Source organism: Carcharhinus amblyrhynchos, chromosome X (assembly GCF_965287045.1).
Source record: "Carcharhinus amblyrhynchos chromosome X, sCarAmb.v2.hapA, whole genome shotgun sequence".
Lineage (NCBI taxonomy): Eukaryota > Metazoa > Chordata > Chondrichthyes > Carcharhiniformes > Carcharhinidae > Carcharhinus > Carcharhinus amblyrhynchos.
This window is the reverse complement of record NC_137359.1, coordinates 12,843,810-12,858,545: the sequence shown is the minus strand read 5'-3', so window position 1 is coordinate 12,858,545 and position 14,736 is coordinate 12,843,810. Positions and strand designations below refer to the sequence as shown.

The window sequence follows — 14,736 nt, the reverse complement described above, 5'->3', positions numbered from 1 at the left end:
ATAGTGAACAGGCTTGAAGGATTGAATGGCCTACTCTTTTATGTTATCAGTATAATGTACATCGTTGATGCTGATGGCAAAAACTTTCATCTTGCCTTTTTAGTGCCTTAGAAATCACCTTCTAGATGGCTAGCTGTTGAACCTATGCCACAGATTGACAGAAACTTGGGATAAAAATGCTGGAAAGTAATTAGCAAACAGGGCGGCTGTAATCCTTGTTTAAATGGTTTTTGTGGGAAAGGATTCAAATTGAAACTCAGGTCTCATTTTAATCTTGTCATTAAATTGCCAATTGAGACAAACCATTGAGGTGGTGAAACTTAACTTGGAACCTCTTCACTGAATCATACATCTTTGCAAGATCAATAAATGCTAGGTGTAAATCTCAGTGATGCTTTTGGCACTTTTCTTGTAACTGGCACTTTAAAGATATCACATCATACCCTCACTGGGCCTAAAATCAGGGTTTCTGGAAAAATCCTTTTGAGTAGATGTTAGCGTTCAAGCAGAATTCTAGCTAGAGTTCCTGCTATTGAAAACCACGCACCACTGTAATTGCAAACTGATTGCACACTTTTTTTCAAATGCAAGATTCTTTGCAGAAGGTGGAGATTGATGGGAACTGCCTTGCTCCCTCTCTTTCACTTGGAATGTCATCAGGTCCAGTAGCTTTACTATTATATATTTGCTTGACAGCTCTTTGGACCTCCCCAAAGGGAAGTGCATGTTCTAGTAGATAGCTTTAATGGCATTGAAAAATTTCACTTGTCTTACGACATCAGCATATTTTAGGCTATCTTTATCCATCAGCTCGTTTTTGAACAAAGCTAGCACTGCGCTTAAACTTGTTGACAGTAGTACAGGGAAACATCTGTTCGTGGGCAGGCTCTAGGAATGGGAGATGCTGGTTAATCAAATACGCCAGTTAACAGCGATGTGGGTGACTTCCTTACTTTCATCTGCTGTAGAGCGATGATGCAGGAGTGTGCAAATTGAGGAGCAGCACTGAGGGGATATGCTGCTGCAGAGCAATGGGATGCTGAGGCCGGAGCAAGGACAGGCCTCTAATAACCACCAGCGACTTTGACGTCTCAATTTAAAAAAAAAAGACCCAACCCCAAAATTCTGGTTAAGAGTGATAGCTAACAGAAATGTTACTCTATTTTATCTTTGTCCATTAGTTAGGATGGGTCTGGCAGTTAACTAATAAGTAGGGCTTAACCTTTAATAGGCTGATCATTTTCAGAAAATTAATCTGCTTTTTGTTGGAAATACAAATTTGTTTGCTGACATACTGGCGTGAAAATAGCATTTTGTGGCACTCATTGATGCATGGCTCTTAAACATTATTGGAACTCATTTCCTTTATTCTCAGCTTTGAAAAGTTTTGCATTTAGCTTTCTCCCTGTTTTAATGGTTTTACAAAGCTTATTTAAAGAGATTGGATAGTTTTGTCCTGAAAAGCTTAATAATAGTCCAACAGCCATCTTTGTGACATTTAACCCCACCGATAGAGCATGGTGGTAATCCCAATTGGGGTTCTCATGCTCAAGGTCACAACAGTTAAGTGTTGTACTTATTTTTGTTGCACCTGCCAGTATGGATCATCTTGTTGATTGTGGTTATCAGCCAAGGCAAGCTATTTTTCGGGAACAATCTTGAGCACGCTGTATGTGTGACAAGAAGATCCTGAAGCGGGCTGCTCAGTATACGAGCTGTTGCCAGGTTGTGCTGCTGCTTTGAAATCCCAGTGCAAACTAACCAATGACTTGTACCTTTGTGTGCTTTGGTTTGTGAATAAAGACTTCCATCAGCTATTGTTGTCCCCGTCGCCATTAGCCCATCACGGGTGGCACAGCGGTTAGCACTACTGCCTCACATTGTCAGGGATCCAGGTTCGATTCCAACCACAGGTGACTGTCAGTGTGGATTTCCTCTGGGTGCTCCGGTTTCCTCCCATACTCCAAAGATGTGCAGATTAGGTTGATTGACCATGCTAATTTACCCTTTAGTGTCAGGGAGACTAGCAGGGTAAATATGTGGGGTTGCGGGGATATGACGTGGGTGTGGTTGTTGGTGCAGGCTCAATGGGCTGAATGGCGGCCGCCTCCTGCACCGTAGAGATTTTATGAACGTGGAACAGTACAGCACAGTACAGGCCCTTTGGCCCTTGATGTTGTGCCGAGCCGTGTCCGAACCCAAGATCAAGCTATCCCACTCCCTCTCATTCTGGTGTGCTTCATGTGCCTATCCAATAACCAATATGAATGGCAAAAAGGAAAACACAGGATGGTACAAAGGAAATGAAATGTTGAGAAACAACTGCACATTATATTTTTTACAGTAGAGAAGCAGGTACACCAAAGATGAATCAGATCCTCACAGTGCCCTGAGTCAAGGATAGCTCACTGCTCCCTTTCATCTAGTCTCTGCCAGCTCTTTGAGCTATCCAGTTAGCCCCACCCCATGTTCTTTCCCCATAATTCTGCAAATATTTCATTTTCGAAGTATATATCTAATTTTCTTTGAAAGTTGTTGGAGTGCATGACTTGAAAAGATAGTGGAAGTGAATTCGGCTTGTAAACTGTTGCATGACAGAACTCTTGGTTACACCTCTGAATTTTTTATATCAGAAGCTTAACTGGACAGGCAGATGCTACTTAAACTCAGAAAATGCAAAACCTTGCATTGAGGAACAGAAATGCACCTTTAATTGATTTTAAATGATTTAAAGGTGAAGGATTTTTGAGACTGCTTAAATTTGGGAATTTGCTAAGTGAGGAAGTTTTCATGGTTGCTCTCTTCCAAGTTGTTGTCAAATTTGCAGTTAGCATTTAACTGTCACGGTGAAATGTAGTTTATTTCAGTCTCTGCTTAGAGGCAGCTACACAGCAGTTAATTAGGTAGCTAGTTTGAACTGCTTTCTGTCACTGGGTGCAACTACTGAATTTCCTGTAGTTGTAAAAGGTGGCAGACGGGGATGGAGTGGAATGAGACTGAATAATTAAATTTGCAAATTTGGTAAATGAGGGATGAGATACTGGTCTGGCATTTTATGGAAAAAGGAGGGAGCCAGAGATGGCAAGACCTGAGAACTGGATGATGGAGGCATTCGTTAGATGTTTCAGTAAGCAATTGGTGCGTTTTCATTCCCCCTTTTAACTGGAGCAGTGGCTTCAATCTGGGCAGGTGATGTATTGCAGTTGTAGGATATGGATTCTGATTGAGATCTGTGTGATCCACAGCAACTACATTTGCACTAAGCGTCTGTAGCTTGTGGAGCTTTGGCTCTGAGTTGATGAGCTGGAGACCAAGCTTGCTGCATTGCATTGCATTGCATCAGGGAGAACAAAAGTTACCTGAACAGTTATTCCAGGAGGCACTCACATCTTTAGATTAGGTACTTCTGATTTGGTCTGTGGTCAAGAACTGAAGGGGATGACTACAAGGAAGGCAGGTATGGGGATCCAGAAGGTAGCAAAGGAGAAGCGTCAGCTCTTGCGATTGACCAACAGGTTTGCGATTCTTGCAATTTGTGTGGATGAGAACAGGGATCATAGTGAGGTTAAACAAACTGACTGCAGCACCATGGTGCAGGGGGCCATTCAAGTGGAAGGGAGCAAAAAGAAATGTAGTACAAGATAGTATAGTTAGGGGGGTAGACACTGTTCTCATACCTGTGACAGAACAGGAATGTTGTTTCCAATCACACATCTGCTTACAAATCTCACCTAGCAATTTAAACAGTCCAACAGTGACTTATGGATCAAGAATTAAAAGCAAATGGATGGTTGAGTTACTGTCCATGAAGGCCTGTCTGGTGGTTGAGGTGGGTGTTAAAAGATCCTGTGAAGAGCAAGGAGTCCTCTGATGCCTTGGCAACATTCCTCCATACCACCACCAAAAACAGAATAATTGTGCTGTTTCTAAGGTTTTGCTGTGTGCTAAGTGTCTTTCACAAATGGGTTTCATGTATAGGTACTTTATGGCAATTCTATGTTGTTTAAAAAAAAATTGGGAGCGTTTCTGAATGACATAAAAGACTATATAAAAGGTGGCAAGCTAAATGTAATTTTACCTATTTAGCTGCTTCCTTGATATTTCTCAATTGGGTTCAAATTATGACAGATGCAAAATTACCACCTGTTGCACTTCTCACATTTACTAAACATGGCTATTAAAGTTCAGCTGCCAAGAATGGCAACTAATGCTGATAGCTCGTGTTATGGTTCTTGTGCAGGCTCATCCTGAATCATTTCCACTTGGGTATGCTTCTGTGGTGTGTGGAGGAATGCAGTGAAGAAGGTAGCTTGTTCACTTGGTAGGAGCATCTTCATTCTTTACGTACGCCCATCTATCCACAAAAGACTAAATTTGGTGGTGGGAGTGCTATCAATGGGTTTAATCAGTTTTATTTTGGCTTCAGATTTAAATGAATTGGTGCAATTGCACAAACCATAGTGTTATATTCAATGTGGAATTAAGAGGTAGCCTGCAGCACCACCTATCTACAACATTATGACAACATTTTCATGTGATTGTCCAGCATGTGGTTTCCTCAGAACATATCAAGGTAGGCTATACTCCTATTGTATGTGAAGGATGAACGCCATTCAAACAATGAAGATGATCGCAGGTAGGTAATCTGTCTTGATCTTGGCCACCTCCTCCTCCCTCTCTTTTTCTCTGCTAGGACACATTTTGAATGTGAGCCCATTAGCAGTACTTTATCTCAGTTGTAGGGCAATTACGTGTACTTTCGTTTTGACAAACTTAATTCAGTAGTAAATTAATGATGTCCCTCTACTGTGTGATTATAGATGTATTGAAGCATGTTTAAACTTGGTGTGTTGTACAGTTTGGAACAAACCTGATCAGTAGTAAAAATTTAAACTTGGTTGAAAGCATCAAGATTAATCCCCAGAGTGGGAAATCTGCTAATCTCTATTCATTCAATGGATGTATCATCTGAGGTTGAAAAGCCTAACATCCCAAATCTTAAATCTGCTTTTCACCTGCATAAGTTCAAAGTTTGACAATTATATTTCCATGATGTTTAATTCTCCCCTTTGATAGTATTTTCTTTGAAATTTGCAAATTGTGCAAAGCACCAAATTTCACAACAGAACATCTGCAATATAGTAATATGTATTTGAAGCCAAGTGACAGAATTAAACTTGTTAATTGCTTCTTATTTTGAGGGCTCAATTTTCTAAGAAAATTTCTAGGCGCGGCATTTTGAACAGTTTCACCAGATTCTCTCTCTCTGTAGATTTGGATAAATTTGCAGCCGATGATATCATGGATCCCATTGCCAAGGCAAAAATGGTGGCATTGAAGGGAATTAAAAAAGTCATGGCACAAGGAAACATCACTGTGGCACCAGGCATGAATAGGTAGGTTTTGCTATCGTTGTTTTCATTGATTTTGTACAAAGTAATTGGAAAACAGAGATTTAGATAAAGGTAATCCAGGCAAATGAAAATACTATACATAATCCAGAGTGGGAATTGTGAATTGGTGAAATTCAGATTTAAACAGAAATGACTTTTGTGTTTTTAATTTTAAAATTAGCTAACTGTAGTAGACGAAACGTCATTTGTCAGATGTTCATGATTAATCAATGTTCTATTTTTAATGGATGTTTAGACAGCAGGTTTCGTTGTTGGCACAAAGGTTGGCTGGTGCTCCAGGACCAAATGAGGCACAGGCTAAATTGCCACCTGGAAACAGTCAGGTACTTTAAAACTGTCTGAATTCTGTATTGAGTGTTTACAAAAAGTAAATGTTGTGGAATGTTTGTGGCACAGCACAGACTTCTGAACCTGGAATTCTGCAGGCTTGCTAGTCATTATACTGATGCTTTTAGTAACTGTGTTTAAGCTCTGCTGACCTCATCCACTCGCTTCAATGGCCTTGCTCCATCCTACCCAGAGTCTTTGGCAGTTCAATCTGCCCCAACCCACCTATAATCTCCCACTGTAATATCTCCAAATTACTTGGAATTTTTTCCCATCCACAGTTTTCTAAACTGTTGTTTCATTTCTTCGGTATATTTCTAATTGTGTCTCTCATACAGTTGAGCCAAAAACTAACAGCTTATAATAAAGGCATCACTGAGGAAGGACCTTAGACAGTGATAGCTCAAGATAAAATTTAAGATGGGATGGAGGGGGAAAGAGAAAAACACAAGGTGTGTGAGATGGGCAAGAGCAACTGCAGCAGATGGAGTACAGAGACAGTGGCAAGGGCAGAAAGACAGCACACAGTGGCTTGGGAGTGAGAGAGGCGGGCTGTGTTGTAGGGGGAGAGAGAGAAGTGTTATCAGACAGACAATGGTGTGGGCAAGAGAGAACTAAACTTATTTGTATAGTTTATGGTAATATTAGCATGGACGTTTTGCTTGAAAAATGCCAGGGAAGGTGGGCTTTAAAAATCTGTGCTTTTGCTCCAGAGTTTTTAGGGATTTCATTCATCTAATATGGGGTATTTCCAGCAGCAGCCCCTTGTAGGAGATGCAAAAGTTCTCTCTCTTTTGTCACTCCTTGCGTTTTCATGTGCCCCAGGACTATGCCGCCTTCATGCACCAACCCTAAATGCCTTACTTCTGCTGTTAGATCACAGCCCACCTGCCCCCTTTCACAATCCAACTTCAGCTCCTTTCTTCTGGCCCACAGTGCACCTTTCACCCAATATCCAAATTTCTCCGAGCCTGCCCCTCTGCCTCACGTTCTGTCAATAACCCATCGTGCAACATCTTTCCAACAGTCTAATCCCACCCCCACACCAATCCTCAAATATTGCTTTCTATCATTCTGAATCTCCCAGTATTTTATTTTAAAAATAATTTTACAAAATTGTGTTAAAAGGTGGATATTCAATACATTAGTCAAGATATTTGGACTTAGAGAGAATAAGACAGAACCGGTTGAAAAATGATTGTATAGTAATTTTAAAACATGTGTTGCAGCTGTAGAAAGAAAAGAAAGATGAGAGACTTGTATAAAAAGTAAAAAAAAAACCTTTGCGCTGCAGTGAGACATGACAGATATTAATTCCTAAATGTGTTCGTGTGTAAAGTAATTTTATGTCAGTCTGAATCCTTTAATTGTAACATTTTCTGTCTTCCAGCAAGAGGCTAATAGTGAGCAGATGCAGACTCGGCCAAATCCACCAACCTTTGTCCAAGGGTTTATCAGTAAGTCTTCAGCTTGTTTTATTTGTGAACTGGCTGTGGGTCAATTAGAGACTTTGCTGCTTAGATCTTTTTTGAAATCTAGATTTAATGTTGATGCAATGCTGTATGACTAAGCATGTTCGTTTTGAAAACGACAGCTCTTGTTGTGGGCAGAAAAATATGTGGATCTAATTCAGACACCTTTGTACTCACTTGCAAGTTTTCTATTTAGTTTTACTGCCTTTGGCTGTCTTACTTTTTAGAATTAATTTCCTCTAGTTAAAGTTTCACTTGTCAGGTTTCAAAAAGGAGCTACTTCCTAAGTGGCAAATAAAGCTTTTCATCTAGAATCATGCAATACAGAAGAGGCCCTTTGGCCCATTGAGTCTGCACTGACACATTAGAAACACCTGAATTCCCATCTAATCTGCTCTGCCAGCGCTTGGCCCGTAGCCCCGAATGTTATGATGTACCAAGTGCTCATCCAGGTACTTTTTAAAGGATGTGAGGCAACCTGTCTCGGAAACCTTCACACGCAGCGCATTCTAGACTGTCAACACCCTCTGGGTAAAATAGTTCTTCCTCACGTCCTCTTTAATCCCTCACCTTGAACCTATGTCCCCTCAACTAAGGGGAACAGCTGCTCCCTATCCACTCTGTCCATGTCCTTCATAATCTTGTACACCTCAATTAGGTTGGCCCTCAGTCTTCTCTGCTCCAGCGAAAATAATCCAAGCCTACCCAATCTCTCTTCATAACTTCACTGTTCCATCCCAGGCAGCATTCTGCTGAATCTCCTTTGCACCCCGTCCAGTGAAATTACATCCTTCCAATAGTGTGGTGACCAGAACTGCACATGGTACTCCAGCTGTGGCCTCACCAAAGTTCTATACAACTCCAACATGACTTACCTACTTTTGTAATCTATGCCTCAATTAATAAAGGCAAGTGTCCTTTTTTTTCACCACCCTATGAACATGCCCTGCTGCCTTCAGAGATCTGTGGACAAATCTGCCACGGTCCCTTTGTTTGACAAAACTTCCTAGTGTCCTACCGTTCATTGAATAGTTCCTTGTCAAATTAGTCTTCCAAAGTGTATTACCTCCCTCAATTCAGGGTTAAATTCCATTTGACCATTTTATCAATATCTTCTTTTAGCTCAAGACACCGCTTCACTGTTAACCACCCAGCCAATCTTTGCGTCATCTGCAAACTTACTAATCCTAGCCTTCACAAACTCATCTATGTCATTTATATAAATGACAAATAATAGAAGGCCCAACATAGGTCCCTGTGGTACACCACTAAACACTGGCTTCTAGTCACTAAAGCAGCCCTCTGTCTCCTACAACTGAGCCAATTTTGAATCTACTTTATAAAATTACTCTCTGTCCCATATGCATTTACCTTTGCAAGTCTCCCGTGTGGGACCTTGTCAAAGACTTAGCTGAAATCCATATAAACTACATCGACTGCACGACCCTCACCTACACACCTGGTCACCACCTCAAAAAAATTCAATCAAATTTGTTGGACATGACCTCGCTCTGACGGAGCCATGCTGACAATCCCTTATTAAGCTTTGCCCCTCCAGGTGCAGATAAATGCCCTCCTTCAGAAGTTTCTTCAATAGTTTCCCTACCACTGATGTGAGACTCACTAGTCTGTGGTTCCCTGGTTTATCTCTACAACCCTTCTTAAATAGTGGAACCACATTAGCTGTTCTCCAGTTGTCTGGCACCTCCCCCTGAGGCCAGAGAGGAATTGAAAATTTGGATCAGAGCCCCTGCAATCTCTCCTTCCTTGCCTCCCACAGCAGCTTCAGACACAGTTCTTCCGGACCTGGAGATTTATCCACTTTTAAGGCTGCCAACACTTCCAGTACCTTGTCCCTATGTCAATTTGCTCAAGAACCTCAGTCTCTCTCCTTGACTGCTATACCATCGTCCTCATTTTGTTGGGTGAAGACAGATGTGAAGTATCTGTTCAGCATTCTACTGAATGTCCTCTGACCTGACCCACAGATTGCCCCTTTGGTCCCCAATGGGTCCTTCTCTTTCCCTGGTTATCCTCTTCCCATTAATATACTTATAGAATATCTTGGGATTTTCCCTACTTTTACCAGCCAGAGCTTTCTCATATTCCCTTTTTTGCTTTCCTAATTGCTTTCTTAAGCTCCATCCCTCACTTTATGTACCTCACTAATGCCTCCAGTGATTTGCTCCTCTTGTACTTTTTAAAAGCCTTTCTTTTCCTTCTCATTGTTTCCTGAATATCTCTGGTCATCCATGGTTCTCTGGGCTTGTTAATCTTTCCTATCACCCTAGAAGGAATATGCTGGGCTTACACCCTCCCCATTTCCTTTTTGAATGCCCCACCACCACCCCCGCCCCCTCCCACCCCCCCCCCCCCCCCACTCTTCTGTAAATTTCCTCATTAGTAGCTGTTCCCAGTCTATCTGATCTTAGTTTACTAAAATCTACTCTTTCCCCCAATCCAAAATTATTTTTTGCAGCTCATCTTATTTCCTTGTCCACAGCAAGCCTAAATTCTACCATGTTGTGATTGCTATAGCTGATATGTTCCCCGCCACCACCTCATCCATCTGCCTGGCTTCATTCCTGAGAATTAGATCCAGCACAGCTCCTTCCCTTGTTGGACCCTCGACATATTGATCTAAAAAGTTCTTCTGTACATATTTCAAGAAATCTACTCCATCCAAGGCCTTAACAGTATGTATATCCCAATTAATGTTGGGAAAGTTGAAATCACCTAATATATTGTTTTTACACATCTCCACAAATTGAGCATGTATTTGTTCCTCAATATCCCTCTGAATATCTGGGCTCTATCATAAATACCTAACAATATGGCTGCCCTTTTTTTTAATTCCTAAGCTCTACCCACAAAGCTTCATTTGATGCCCCCTCCAAGATACCATCTCTCCTTACTGCAGTAACTGACTCCTTAACTAATAATGCAATGCCTCCTCCTCTTTTACCACCTTCCCTGTCTGGCCTGAAGATTCTGTATCCCGGAATGTTGAGCTGCCAATCGTGTCCTTCATTCAACCATGTCTATGTGATGGCTGCTATATCACACTTCCACGTGTCAATCATTGCCCTCAACTCATCCATTTTACCCGCAATACTCCTGGAGTTAAAGTATAGCCCATCCAGCCTAGCTGACTTCCTTGAAACTTAATATAGCTGCACTCCCTCTGACTTGCTTTGCTCTATGATTCTGTGCCCTTATTCTGCTAACAGCCTGTGTCCCCTCCTCCTGCTAAATTAGTTTAAACTCCTCCCAACAGCAGTCGCAAAACGTCCTGTCCAGATGTAGACAGTCCCGTTTGTACAGGTCCCACCTTCCCCAGAAATGGTCCCAGTGATCCAGGAATCTAAAACCCTCCCTCCTGCACCGACTCTTAAGCCACCCATTCACCTATACAGTGATTCTTGTAATTGCTAGAATTGTAGAAGCTGAACCAACCCAATTTAATTCTTTAGGATTCTAAATGTTTCCATGTCAATTTGATTTTACCCAAGACAGTTCAAGCAGAAATACATTTTCCCAATGGTTGCAGATTTCAACTGATTCAAAACTAACAGTTGCATTAAATGTAGTTGGACAAATCACTTGTATTTGTTTTGCTCTTCCTGATGTTAGTTCAGCTTAGAGATGAAGATTTTAACTGCTGTTGACTGAATTTAATGGAACAGTCACCAAGTCAACTAGACAAAAGAAATCTTTTTTGTTGCCACGGGTTTCCTTCCAGAATTTTTTTTAACCTAAAGAATATAGGAGCATGGTCGTTCATCTCCTCAAGCCTGCTCTGCCGTTTAACTAAATCATGGCTGATCATCTACCTCAATGCCACCTTCCTGCACCATCCCTGTATCTGTTTATGCCATTGGTACCTAGAAATCTCGCTCATCTCTTGCTTTGAAAATACTTGCCTCCATTGCCTTCCGGAGTAGAAAATTCCAAAGATTCACCAGCCTCTGCCTGAAGAAATTCCTCCGCATCTTGGCCCTTATTCTGAGACTGTGTCCCCTTATTCTAGACACTACTTGCCCCAACCACAACCAAGGAAACATCCTTCCTGCATCTACCCTAGAGCCCTGTTGAAATTTTTCCACATGTCACCTCATTCTTTAGAGAATACAGGTCCTCAAACTTTCCGCGACAATTTCACCATCCTAGGGGTCAATCCGTTGAACCTTTGTTGCACTTGCTCAATGGCCAGTATATCTTTCCGGAAGGTAAGGAAACCAAAACTGCATGCAATACTGCACTCTAGGTGTGGTCTCACCAGGCTCCATAGAACTACAGCCAAACATTCTTCCCCTGTACTCGGATCCCTTTCAATACCGTTCGTAATTGCTGTTGCACTTGTATGTTAGTTTTCAGTGACTCATGAACAAGAACACCCATGTCCCTTTGGATAGCAACACTTCCCAATCTCTCCACATTTATGAAATACTCTGTATTTCTGTTTTCCCTACCAAAGGGAAAAACTTTATATTCCATCTGTCATGTTCTTGCCCATTCACTTTGTGTGTCTAAATCTCCTTGGAGTCTCTTTGCATCCTTCTCACAACTCCCATTCCCACCAAGTTTTGTGTCAACAGCCAACTTGGAAATATTACATTTAGTCCTTGCATCCAAATCATTGAAATTGATTGTGAATAACTGGAGCCCAAACGGTGACCTAATGGTATCTGACTAGTCACAGCCTGGCAACCTGAGAATGATCTGTTTATCCCTACTGTTTTCTGTCTGTTAACCAATCCTCAATCTGTGCCAGTACATTACCAATCCCATGAGCTCTGATTTTGCTTACTGGCCTCCTGTGTGTTGGACTTTATTGGAAGCCTTCTGAAAACTCAAATACACCACGTCTGCTGGTTCTCTTTCTTTATCAAGTTCTTGGTTGTCCTTTACTGAATTTTTAGGTCACCCAGACTTACTACCTTTTTAGCAACTTTATATGCTTCTTCCTTCAATCTGGTAGAATCCTTAACTTCTCTTAGCCATAGTTGGATTAGTTTTCCTACTGCTTTTTGGTGTCTTGGAGGAATATAAATTTGTTGCAAACCATATATTAACTCACTAAATGTGAGCCAGTGCCTTTCGACTGTCAAGTAATGTAGTTCCCCAATCTACCTCAAACCTAGATGAAAACTTCATGCAAAATTCAATCATATTCCCTAAAGGCTTCTTTACAGCAAGATTATTAATTAGTCTTTTCTCATTACACAGTGTTAGGTCTAAAATAGCCTGTTCTCTAGTTGATACCTCAACATACTGTTCTAGAAAACCATTGTGTATACATTTCAGTAATTTGTCATCCTTCATATTAGTGTTAATTAGGTTTATCCAGTCTATGAGGATTGAAGTCATCCATCCATTAATTACCTTTTGTTCCATGAAGCCCTGATGTCCCCTCTATTGCTAACAGTATATTGTATTGTACCACTTTACCACCACCCTATAAGCAACTAAGTTTGCTTTTTCTTTGTTCCACTAAACTGACTCTACATCTTCCAGTCTAAGATCCTGTCTCAATAATGCACTGATCCCAATAGTATGACACCACCTCCTTTACCTTTTTGCCTATCTCTCCTAAACGCCCTTTAACTTTCAGTTTGCAGCCCTGGTCACCGTACAGCTGCATCTCCATATTTTATAGCGGTTGTTGCAACTGAGTGGCTTGCTAGGCCACTTCAGAGGGCAGCTAAGAGTCAACCACATTGCTGTGGCTCTGGAGTGACATGTAAGCCAGACCAGGTAAGGACGGCAGATTTCCTTCCCTAAAGGACGTTAGTGAACCAGATGGGTTTTTCTAACAATCTCACCACCACCTGATGGGCAATAATGTTTGCTGTTGATTTCATGCTATGGTTCTCTCTGATCCTTGTCCAAAGCTCACTAATTATTTTAGCTTAGAGCTTTGAACTAGAATTTACAGTATACTTGTTCTACAAATCTACTGACAAACCTGTAATTTCTGATTGCCAAAATTGACTACATCTTATCACCATAGTTATCATTCTGTTTGGGAACAAACGTATTAGTTTAGTTTGCTAGGCTGTTGTTTTAGCGATATGGCTCTGTTTTCTTTTATAGTAATAATGCTTAGACTACAGAAATTAAACCAGTGAAAATAGCTGGGAAATTTCCTCTTAAAATATGTTCATTTTATCTGGAGAAATATTTCAGTTGTCAAGTTTAATAAAGCTTCAGTCTCCTGGATTCCAGGAGGCAGTGGATTCACACCACCGTGCCCTTTTTGGGTTCACTCCAGTCCCAGCGATGGGATAACAATGGTCTCAAAGGTGGAAGATAGGAGATACAATGTGGACACACTCAACCCAACTCAGAATCAGCACTAAAGTACTGCTGAATCAAGTCAAGGGAAACTGGCACGGAAAATGATAAATTGGTGCAGTTAGCAAAGTTCACATCTCTCCAGCATCAGTCCTAAAAGAGCAGCACTGAGTTCATGGAGACAGCTCTGGAGATGATTGCATTGATGTGGGAGTTTCTGCCTCAATAATGACCTTTCGTTGTTTATATTTTACAAACAGGAAAAATATTATTGTATAACCATATTTAATCTTTTAGCTATTACATGTTAATTTAAAGGAACTAAACCTAAGACTTGTATAACTGTTTTCAAGTGATGGTTGCATATTCTCCGGAGTTTGCACATGCTTCCCGTGTCCATGTGGGTTTCCTCCTATAGTCTAAAGATGTGCTGATTCGGTAAATTGGCCGTGGCAAGTGCGTGGAGGGGTGTGTGTGTGTGTGTGTTTTGGGCTAATAAGATGCTCTTTTGGGAAAGTCGGTGCAGACTTGATGGACCGAATAGCCGCCTCCAGCACTGTAGAGATTCTAGTTCAAAAATTGCACACGAAGATTTTAATATTTTGGATATGTCAGTTGTATTGTTTGGTTCTTGTGCTCTAGATGAGGCAGAACACCGTCAATATGAAGAATGGCTGCTCCACACACAACAGCTACTTCAAATGCAGCTGAAATTTTTAGAAGATCAGATTGGTGTCCATAGGAAGTCTAGAAAAGCATTATGTGCCAAACAGCGGACAGCCAAGAAGGCGGGGCGTGAGTTTCCGGAGGCTGATGCAGAAAAACTTAAGCGAGTTACAGAGCAACAAAGTAAAATCCAGAAACAACTTGATCAGGTAGGATGCTCTCAGGACCCAACCTTGGTGTTGTCTAATAAAACTACTTGCAGTACCTCAGTTTTATTTTACCTTAAGTAGTAGTGCAGCTACCATAGTAATCTATTACACATGGGAGAAAACCATCCATTGATCTTGATGGACCAGCTAGCTTGCTCATCCAATTAATCCCATTCTTCCTGATAAGACAGCTCCATACATATGTGCATGTTTGGATGCCATGTCTTTTCTTTTCAAAACCCCTCTGGAAGTTTTCTTTCCAATATATGGATCAAACTTCAGTACCGGTGATTTATGAAAGAAATTTTGACTTGAGTTTCCTTTTTATTGTTTTTCCTTTCCTCGTGAATT

The 14,736-nt window shown here is 41.1% G+C and overlaps 1 protein-coding gene across 6 annotated transcripts in view; it reads left to right on the top strand.

Moving 5' to 3' along the window:
* The window catches only part of kmt2d (lysine (K)-specific methyltransferase 2D), a 230,807-nt gene that overhangs the window by 167,834 nt on the left and 48,237 nt on the right, over window positions 1–14,736 (top strand). For all 6 annotated transcript variants that reach the window (XM_080217863.1, XM_080217861.1, XM_080217862.1 and 3 more), the window contains 4 exons: window positions 5,273–5,396; window positions 5,650–5,737; window positions 7,132–7,198; window positions 14,153–14,385. In XM_080217863.1, the coding sequence (XP_080073989.1) occupies window positions 5,273–5,396; window positions 5,650–5,737; window positions 7,132–7,198; window positions 14,153–14,385 (512 nt within the window). The remainder of the gene's footprint in view (window positions 1–5,272; window positions 5,397–5,649; window positions 5,738–7,131; window positions 7,199–14,152; window positions 14,386–14,736) is intronic.